The sequence below is a fragment of the Venturia canescens genome, chromosome 4 (assembly GCF_019457755.1).
Source record: "Venturia canescens isolate UGA chromosome 4, ASM1945775v1, whole genome shotgun sequence".
In the NCBI taxonomy this organism is placed as follows: domain Eukaryota; kingdom Metazoa; phylum Arthropoda; class Insecta; order Hymenoptera; family Ichneumonidae; genus Venturia; species Venturia canescens.
The window spans coordinates 12,954,645-12,964,955 of NC_057424.1; the positions used below are offsets into that span (position 1 = coordinate 12,954,645).

Here is a 10,311-nt window from a genome sequence, read left to right on the forward strand (position 1 = left end):
TATTTTCATTAAAAATAATTGTTTTTTTTCTTCCATCACTGCTATTCCTTATATGTTATCCTCTCTCACAGTTTTTCGTATTGAAATGATTTGAATGTTTGGTAAAGAAGAAGATTGAATGAAGGATATACTGGAATTTATTGATTTACAAAACTGTCATTTATGTACACAGAGAATTTCTAAAACAATGCGATACTACTTTTCATTGATGACTTTTCTAACGATGTCTTGTAACATTTTCATTTGCAAAGCTTTCTGTAATTTTATTTGTAGTTCTTCCAAATCACATCCACCCTCTAAGAATCTTTTTAAATTGTGCATCGTGCCATCAGAAATTCTGTGATCCGTGATGCGGTCTTGGTTGAAATTGTAAGTTCGAATTTTTTCATTACGATTACCAAGGCCCATTTGTTTTTTTCTCAATTTGGTTGAAGTTTCACGCTGTTCATTGAGCTGCTTTTCGTAAATGATGGTACGGAGTCGAAGAAGTGCGATACGTCGATTTTTTATCTGAGATCTGTCACTTTGAGATTCGACAGAAATTCCAGTGGGCAAATGAGTGATTCTGACAGCGGAGTCTGTTGTGTTTACGTGTTGCCCACCAGCACCGGAAGCTCTCTTCGTCTCAATCCTTAAATCTTTATCTTCGATATTGACTTCTATGTCAGTTGGTTGCGGTATTATCATCACCGACACGGTACTGGTATGCATACGACCTGATTTTTCCGTCTCTGGAATTCTTTGAACTCTGTGAACTCCAGCCTCGTGTCTCAAAACCTCAAGAGCTCTGTCCCCAGATATTGCAATACTCGCATTGCGGATCCCACCTGCTCCGCTCGTTGTTACCAATGAATCCTGGTGTATGACCTCATGGCTAAATCCCAAATAATCCAAATATCCCATATACATCTCTAGCAAGTCTTTGGCAAACAGCATTGCTTCTTGACCACCTGCACCTATTTTTAGCTCCAATATAACGTCGTTGCAACTTTCTTTTCCCATATTTTGCAACAAACAATTCAATAATTCCTCATCCAGGCTCTCCAGTTCATCCGCATAACTCGAATACTCCTCTTCACCCAATTTTTTCATCTCAGGATCTTGGTTTACTAGGTTTTAATATAATTTGCAATTTAATATCAGCTTTTCAGGATGAAATGATGGGTTTAAAAATTCATTAAACATTCGATCACCGAGTTTACATGTAAAGGCAGAAATATTTTTTCTAATGTATCCAATCTCAGAACCATTATATGCACATGGTCATTGCCCACCAGTCCATTATGTGCTTTATTGATTTGAATTTCATGCTAATTTAGTTTTCATGAGACACAAGAATCAAAATTGGTCAAAGTTGAATGTCTGACACCTGTCAGAGTATATCATTATATTTTAGTATATCAAAATTTGCAGAGTACATCAAGGATAGAAAATTCAACGGGTCTGTGGATCTAACAATTGATAATCTATAAAATGAAGAACTTGTATGTATTCCGAAACTTTTTAATTCTAATTTGAGATTGTATCTGTGTCACAACTATTTATGAATAATTCTGAATCAATCAGACCAATTATGGTCACAATGGGATTCCAAATAAGTTTGATTGCAAAAGGTTATATTTTAAATATTTTTAATTTCTAGTAAATTGTAAATTTAACAAGAAATTACCAAGATCTTCCAAACTTCTCATACTCTCTTCCACTTCAGACCTGCTTTTCAACAATCTCGAAACTTCGTCATATCCGTATTCACTAATAATCTCACTGTCACTGGAGTGACCTTTATCAACTTCTGTTTCGACAAATTTTATAAACTTTTTCATTGATCCATCAGGCAATGAAAATTCTTTTTTCGTGATTGAAATGTATTTTACTGGATCAACTTTTGAACTAAATTTGAGGTTGTGTAACACAGGCGAACTTTCGCCGGTTACTTTCGAACTCCATGCAGAACGAATACTGCTCGCTCTCACACGGCGAATAAAAAATAACATTGTGAATATGTTATTTAATAGTCTGACAGATACTGAGAAAATTTCGACTGGAAAATAGAAACATTGTGATACTATAGAGTTTACGTTAGAAAAAAAGATGGCCGGACTGCAGAGCGAGGGGATAATACGCGCACGTGGATAGTCGCAGCTGATCGTGATATGCTCTCTGTCAAGCATATACTTATGAAAATTTATAACTTTTTGTCATCGCTTATAGACGATGATCAAATGAACTCCAAAAGAAGGCAATAATTATTGAATAAAATGAGGCTTACGTTGCATTGGCAGACCTAAAAATTACGATCTCATTTTTATTCTAAATCCGCATTTCCAATCTAAACATGCAGCAGAACACATATAGCAAACACAAGCCGATATGCGAGAATTCACCCATTTATTTTCTCACGTCATGAAAAGGTTTCAAATAAAAACATTGGTGCATTGGATTCTAAAGTGAAAGTAATACATCACACCAATCACACGCGATTGTGCATGTTCTAAGGTACCACAGCATTAAATTCGCCATAACAAAACGGATATTTGATACACGCGCAATTTCGTATTTCGGCGACAGTAGCGCCATTTTCATACGTGTGGCAAAATATATACCGAGCCCAACACAATATTAATATTTACTCGATTTAATGGGATTTAAAACTATTATTTCACTGTTATCTTGCATGAAAAAAGCTTTACGTAGCTTGATGAATATGTGAATAAAAAGTTTCGTTAGATGAATAAGTTTTGACGAAAGAAAAATTTGTTGACAAAATCACGTTCAGTGTTAGTACTAATGCAATTGAAGAGAGACAGAAAAATGCGCGTAGCTCTCCTCAGTTTAGAGTGTGCGTTCGGCAGAGACAGTTTAGCGAAATTACCCGATGAACGATCATGTCGCTTTTCTTCATAAACAATTTTTCTATAAAAATCATAGTGTGAAAATCTTGAAAGTGTTGTTTTCAAAAGAGGAATTAATAGTTATCAATGTTATAGATTTCGATTAGTACAGTGAAAATATTACAACGGCCTTATTGAGAAAAAAAATCAAATAATCTTTATTCGCATGTAAATGCTCATTGGATCTCGTGTGTAGCTTAAGTAGTAAAGTAATATAAAAATTATGGAAGTGAGCGAGTATCAAGCGCAGGAAAAGCAAATCAACGATGGAGGTAATTTTATTTATTTCTTTTGCACATGGTTTTCACTTTTTCATCACTTCTGACATAAATGCAATTTCATTGTATAACATTTAAGCATACAGCATAGCTTATTGTGAAATCTGCATTTTATCTTTCGGTAACCTTAGGAATTTATAAACACATCTTTCGTTCACCAGTAAAGGCAATTTTTTTTCAAGCGGATATTTCCGATATCGTAAGAGATCGTGGAACTACGAAAGATTGAGCTAAACTTTTTGATCATCGATAAATCTCGATTCATATATGAAGTTTATCAATGTGCGACTGTTGAAACTAAAACGCTATGATACGCACAGATACGCATACAAAGAATTGCATGACTATATATATCTATACGAATGCACGTTAAAATATAAAAGCGTATGAAAATAAAACAATTCGATATAAAATCCTTTGTGTTAGATTCTATTTTTGATCGAAAATGAAGGAAAATATATACATATACTTCCTCCAAAGAACTGGCTATAAAAAAAACGATGTATACAAAAAAAATATTTTATAACATATTCAGTTCTATAACAAAAATTGTTAAAAATTAAAAAATATTGAAAATATAAATTTTGAATTTGGACTTTCTCAAAATACCATTTCACTTTCTTTTTGCCTTTACCTATGTGACATCTTTCTCATTGTTATTGGGATTGAAAAATTTTTTTTTCAGATAATGGCTTCGTCTGGCATGACTATTTGGATGCCAGTGAGAGTTTTGAAGTTCCACAAATTATGTTTCCACATGTTGAGTTGACGTTGCAAAGCGGCATAGAAATTGGAATGGCCCTGGAAGTTCCAACTTCCAAGGACACAACGAAAAATGTTTCTTATTGGGTTGCAACAATAGTGATGGCTTGTGGACCTCTGTTGAGGCTGCGATATTTTGGCGGCGACGATAGGGCCCTAGAATTTTGGTTCAACTTAACTAAAGAAGCTGCTCATGAATTGGGATGGTGCGTCAGAAACAACAAAAAACTGGAACCTCCTGAAGCTGTTCTCCAGAAATCTCCTAACTGTTTTGACCAGTTACCCGAATATCTCATGTCTGCTAAAACAGTGCCTCAGGAAATGCTCACAGGGGTTCGTCTTTTCTGATACTATTCAAATTCCAATATTTCATACACTTTGCACACTGTTTTTTTTCAGTCGTCAGAATCTGACATTGATCGTGCTGATATTAAGTAGTTCTTATAAAAAAATTATGTCCCAATAGCTCAATAATTGTGATAAAATCATGATTTAATTCGTCATAGTATTAATAATGAGTTTTGATCAATAAAACTGCCAATATTGGTGTAATATTGTAACTGCAATTTTCTTGAGAAATTACATAGTCTTAATGTTAGTCTGAATGCTCAGGTTAATGCCTGGATAAACTAATGAATGCGCAAATGTTGTTTTTTTCATACAGGAGGGTCTAAGCATGACAGACAAAATAAAACAAGGAATGAAAGTCGAAGTCAGTGATATGCACCATCCCTACAAACTATGGGTTGCCACGGTAAGTTTATTTAATTCCTCATGAGCTTTGAACATAAATAAAAATGATTGTCAAAAAAAGGCTAACTATCGCTGGAATTTAAAAAGCACAAAATTTGTTGTTCACACAGCTTCGGTCAAACTATAAATTGATGCGTTGTTAATATTATTGAAAAATATATTCAACTTCTGGTAGTCAATAAAAAACAAATCATGAAAGTTTATAATTATTCATTGATTAGCAAGAAACAGTTGATAATCTTAGATCTTTCTTTCCTAAAATTTAAACGTCTGTAATGAAAATAATGAATGGCTAGAAAAAACCAATTATTTTGAAAAATAATTTTTTCATTTTTTAATTCTATTCAGATAATCGAGAACGTTGGTGGCCGTTTATTGTTGCGTTACGACACACCGGGGACACGTGTGAAGGATTTTTGGATGTTTTGTACAACTGAGCACTTGCACAAATACGGTTTCGCTTCAGAATCGGATTCGCGATGGTTTCTGGAGCCACCGAGTTCAATAGTAGAGATGCATACGTATGAGGAATGGAAAGAGGTGACGGAATCATGTCCAAAGAATAACGAGAAATCAGGAAAGTTGTTCGATCACGAGGTGGAGCATGTGCGACATAGATTTAAGGTGGGAATGAAATTGGAGGCGATCGTGCCGTCGCACAGGACACGTTTTGCTCCGGCGACAATAACGAAGGTGTTCGACGACATTTTTTTTCTTGTTCAAATCGACAATCACGACGAGTACAAAAGTTCACGACGAGAAAAAGAACAATTAAGATTTCATCAAGTATCTGAGAAAAATACGTGGCTCTGCACAGCTGAGCACCCCTACATATTCCCGGTTGGTTGGGCGAAAAAACACGGACTCAGACTGGCAAAACCACGAGGCTGGTCGTACGAGAACGATCAGTTCGAGTGGGACTCTTATTTGAGAGAAACTGAATCGTCACCGGCTCCCGAGGAAGGTTTTGTCAAGAGAGAATCGGCAATCGAGGCTGGCTACGAAGCGGGAATGAGGCTCGAAGCGGTAGATCCACGAGACGAAAATATTATTTGCGCTGCTCACATTGCTAAAGTGATGGAAGATTTGTTGTGGATCAAATTAGACAATTTCGATGACAGACGCGATCACATTGTGCATATGCATTCTATGCAAATATTTCCCGTTGGTTGGTGCGAATCCAATCATTATCCGTTAAAACCACCTCGCGATTACGTTGAAGTGTGCAAAAAATTGCAAAAATCACCCAGAGAAGAGGAACGGAAAACGGCTGTCGACATTCCTATCTCCGAACCAAGGTCCTCTCTGTGGTGCCCTAAAATTTATTTCAATTATCGCTGCTTCACCGGACCCATGATTTCCAAAGGAAAACTAGCCACTTTGCCCAAAGCTGTTGGACCAGGACCTGTAATTCTAGTCATGAGAGAAGTTTTGTCCATGATCGTCTCCGTCGGCTATCGAAGTGCTCGTATCCTCAAGGTTCTTCAATGCGATTCCAAACCCGATCCGGGATATCATCTCGAAGTCCTTAAAGCCAAACACAAAAATAACGTCTATCGAGCCAATGTCGCTGTCATCACTTCCGGCGATATGGTTTCAGAATTTTGTCGCAGTATATGCAAAAAATTAATGGTTTGCCCCAATTTGTTCGGCCCTCTTCACGTCCCGGAAGACGATTGTCCTGACAGGTGCCACAAAACCTCGAAAAATAAATTCAGTAAGTATTCATCTCGAATATATGGATCATAAAATTTGATCTTGTTATGGCGAGCAGTATTAATTTCTGGTTTCTTTACGAGCTCGTACGATTTCTTGAAAATTTATTTGTTAAATGTTCGACTCGAAACGCGTATCGGCTCTTGACGATTTCTCCAATTTAAAAAATTACCCGAACTCGATAAAGTGTTTAAATTTGTGAAATTCTTTTTTTAGCAACCGTCGTGAATTCAACGAGTAAACGAGGAAAGCCAGGTTACACGAGTATATTGGTACAACGACGAGCTTGGGGAGGCCGGCGTAAGAGGAGACGCGGCAGATGGGCAAACAGGGAAAGAGAAATAGCGAACACGTACGACAGGGACGACGAGATGCCATATTTGTCATCGGACTTGGCAAAAAATGTGTCGGAAAGTCCAGAAGAGAGTCTCGAAGATAGACAACAGTTGTCGGAAATAGACATAATGATACAAAAAGATATTGAAAAGCCGGAAAAGTCGGACGATCTCAAGGGCGAGTTACCTTCGAGTAACAACGTATCCGACGACTCGAGAAGCTCGTTCAACGACCGTAAAAGCAAAGACAGCAATGTCGGGAGTCCCGGTAGCATGAATTCTAAAGGTACTTCCAGTAAATTTAATCAAAATGGGAACTCGATCTCGAGGCCGGGTAAACGCGATCGTGAATGGGACACCAGTATCGAATCCGACTGCTCCGACGCCGATGCTCGGTATGTCAAACTTCAGAAGAAGCAGCGACGTCCGAAAACGAGAAAATTGGAATCAAATCCACTCTTCTGGACCGTCGACGATGTTTTCCGATACTTACGCAAAACTAACGACTGCAAAGATCTTGCTTATCGTGTCAAACAAGAGGCAAGTCAACAAATTTTCAGCTATTTTCCATTAAAAACATATAACGAAACGTAAAAACATTTTTTTTTTTTTTTTTTTTTTTTTCATTTTACTCAATTCTGTCGCCGAGTATGATAAAAATAAACTTTGGACTACGAAACACTTCTTGAATGTGATAAAAGTTCTCGAAACATGATTTTTACTGTTCTAGTCGACGAGACCAAAAGATTGTTAAAAAAAAAAGTGTTTATTGCTGCTTCAGGCTGCAATAATAAGGAAACATTTCCAAGGGGAATAAGTTTCCTCGATGTTAACGTGGGCGAGACCTGCTTCATGAAAATCATGCAAAACGTTTTATGCTTCGCAGGAAATAGATGGTTTAGCCTTCCTATTGCTAAATTTGCCCTCGCTAACGGAGCACATGAAGCTACGAACGAGCTTGGCGATGAAATTGTGTCGCCACGTTGAGCAGGTCAAGGTGACATTTTTCCTGAGACATATCAACGAAGTTGAGCCCGAGCAGTACCAGATAGTATAATTTCTTGATAACCACGAGGAGGAAGAAAGCTAGGATTCAAGATCGTTGAATCGATGCACGAAGAGGATCGGTATTACGTTATGAAAAGTTTGCTGTTTCATGTTTGTTTCGAAGCAAAAATGTAGTGTACAGTCGTCGATTCGATTGGCTGTGTGTGACAGCCAATTGAAAAACTGTTCGTTCCTTCCCGAAGATTTTTTTCGAGCTGGAACAAAAAGTCATTATTTTCTTTACACCTTTACATGTATACGTTTTTTTAAAAACAATTCATTCACGCTTATTCGTTATCTTTGTGAATGATCGTTTCGAGAGACTGCTGCTACAAAATATTTTTTTCCATTTATGTGTGCACATTCTCAATGCATCTTTTATTTATATTTAACTATTGTTATTATTATTTATATACTTCAACACATGAATCGATGGAAGAGTGAAGCCTGATCGAATTTTCAGTCAAAATCTTGTAAAAAAAATAAAACTTCAGAGTAAGACGATGTATAGAATAATACATTGTTTCTTTGCAACGGTCGTGTTATTTTTGGCAACGGTTTGAAAAAAAAAGTTTTTTTCAAATTCAATTATTCATCATCTCATCTAATCCTTTCAAATGATAAATTTTCACCTTTGCAATAGAATTTCGATCTATTTAATAACCCGAGGTCAACACGCGATTTGATATCTCGCGATGAACGAAATTCTATAAAATTTTTCATTACCGAACTAAGAATAAAATGTCACTGAGTTGATAAAAAAGTGACGGACACGAGGCGTCGAATTGTCCCATTCGCCGGCAAACAATTCCCAACTGTTTCCTCGTTCGTTAGAACATTCGTGTCTTGCTCAACGATCTGAAAACAATTCCAACTAATTTGTGTCGAAATGAATTTTTAGGTCCTCCAAATTGTAGTGCAATATTTAATAATTAACTCGTCCAAAGTTATCCCCATTCGCACGTTTTATACATTTTTTGCATTAGAATTTGAAAAAAAAACGTTCCAAATGCTTCCGAAAATTTGGAATGTGATGCGCCGTATTGCATAACGCGTCTTTATGGCAGGACTGCGCTCATTCGTGATCGCGTTTTAACCGACTTCTTCTTCCTGTCAATCATCCCACGTATGAGAATAATAATAATAAAAATAATATTGCAATACGTGACTTGATGTTAAGTGATTGAAGAAATTTTTCAACAAATTCAACGTGTGTATGTGTGTGTGTGTGCGTGAGTCACGCGTTAATGTGACGGAAGTGAGAAAAGAAAAACGTTCCGAAGCCCGTCATAGTTACATGCAGTTAGCGGTACACTTTTCCTATGTACACATTTCACGCGGATGTATATATCTGTATATTTCTAAGGTGAAGCGTTACTGGCGTTGCAGAGAGTACCGGTAGGTAGGGCCGTTGACCTGTCGGCCCTCGAGCACATACGGCTCATCATTGCCTCATGCCTCAAATTCTTTATTATTATTCTTGAACTAAATATGATTTCCGGAGAAATGAGCTTTTAATGAACTTTTGAATTTGGATTGGATTTCGAATATTTTTTTCGTGGGCTGTTCTTTTCTCCTAAACCCCGACGCGATGGACCAAACTTTACTGGGTCTCATTCTAAATGCGCATCAACAAACATCCTAACCTAAATACCGTGCAAACTTTTTGGCAAAGCAACTGAAAAGTTCGAGCCAACGCAACAAAATCGCTTCAACCGTAAAAGTTGGTTTCAGCTCGACGAATAATTCATTTAAGAATTCATTAGATTTATTTCAATTATATATTTGGGTCTATATAAACACTTCAATTCGCCCGTAATAGGCAGAAAATGTGAAAATATATTCGAGATCATACGAAGGTTATTATGCAATAATTAATTAAAATAAACTGGTAATTGTTAAAAAAAATTTTATTTTTTCCAATCAGACGATTTTCACCGCTTTTATTATTGATTTCCTATCACACCTTCGGCGGCTTATGAAATACCTATATTTTATCGAATTCAACATTTATTTTTGAAAATCATTCCACGTACGGGAAATGCTGGGTTTTTTAATAAACAGAAGCATGGTTTTATAACAAAATTTTACAATGAAATTGAATATTCAGACGTTTGAAAATTTGAGGTCAAAAAGAGAGTAAACCTTTGTACACATGCAGTTTGAAGAAAATTTTATTAGAAGTATTCTATACGAAGTGGGAAAAATTTTCCCACTGACCCACAGCACACGGGACTGAATCGTTGGGCTTTCAAGTCTCGCATCTGCTCGGACCCTAGACAATGGGATCAATGCGACAAGCAAAGGTGTTCGAGTCCCGCGAAAATGTTTTCCAAAGATGTTTTTCCCTCTTTTTTCGTAGATTGGTGAATTATCGTGTTTTGATGGACGATTCCTTGACTAGAGTAGTGTGGAGAGAGAGAAAAATGGCGCTTGAGCCACTGCTGGTGAAGATCTCCAATGGGAAAGGAAGCGCGAAAGGGGGGGTAAATTTCGTTCGAGTGGGGGTAGCGGCGCCGTATTGAATGG

At 36.9% G+C, this 10,311-nt stretch overlaps 2 protein-coding genes across 2 annotated transcripts; one reads left to right on the top strand and one right to left on the bottom strand.

The window, feature by feature from the left end:
• Nucleotides 1-119: 119 nt before the first annotated feature.
• On the bottom strand, nt 120-2,131 carry mRF1 (mitochondrial translation release factor 1). The gene is made up of 2 exons (XM_043417999.1): nt 1,670-2,131; nt 120-1,109 (listed from the first exon to the last, which is right to left on the bottom strand). Exons 1-2 carry the CDS (start codon nt 1,992-1,994, stop codon nt 196-198), a joined length of 1,239 nt encoding a protein of 412 aa, XP_043273934.1. The 5' UTR covers nt 1,995-2,131; the 3' UTR covers nt 120-195.
• A 581-nt stretch (nt 2,132-2,712) lies between these two features.
• LOC122409833 (scm-like with four MBT domains protein 1) lies at nt 2,713-8,316 on the top strand. Its single transcript, XM_043417687.1, has 6 exons — nt 2,713-3,163; nt 3,855-4,264; nt 4,596-4,685; nt 5,033-6,401; nt 6,617-7,275; nt 7,622-8,316. Exons 1-6 carry the CDS (start codon nt 3,115-3,117, stop codon nt 7,790-7,792), a joined length of 2,748 nt encoding a protein of 915 aa, XP_043273622.1. The 5' UTR covers nt 2,713-3,114; the 3' UTR covers nt 7,793-8,316.
• The last annotated feature ends 1,995 nt before the right edge of the window (nt 8,317-10,311 follow it).

Coding starts and splice junctions, on each gene's coding strand:
- LOC122409833 (XM_043417687.1), top strand. CDS start 3,115: ATGGAAGTGAGCGAGTATCAAGCGCAGGAAAAGCAAATCAACGATGGA. Junction 3,164..3,854: donor AAAGCAAATCAACGATGGAG/GTAATTTTATTT, acceptor TTTTTTTTTCAG/ATAATGGCTTCGTCTGGCAT. Junction 4,265..4,595: donor CTCAGGAAATGCTCACAGGG/GTTCGTCTTTTC, acceptor TTTTTCATACAG/GAGGGTCTAAGCATGACAGA.
- mRF1 (XM_043417999.1), bottom strand. CDS start 1,994: ATGTTATTTTTTATTCGCCGTGTGAGAGCGAGCAGTATTCGTTCTGCA. Junction 1,110..1,669: donor GAGAAGTTTGGAAGATCTTG/GTAATTTCTTGT, acceptor ATTAAAACCTAG/TAAACCAAGATCCTGAGATG.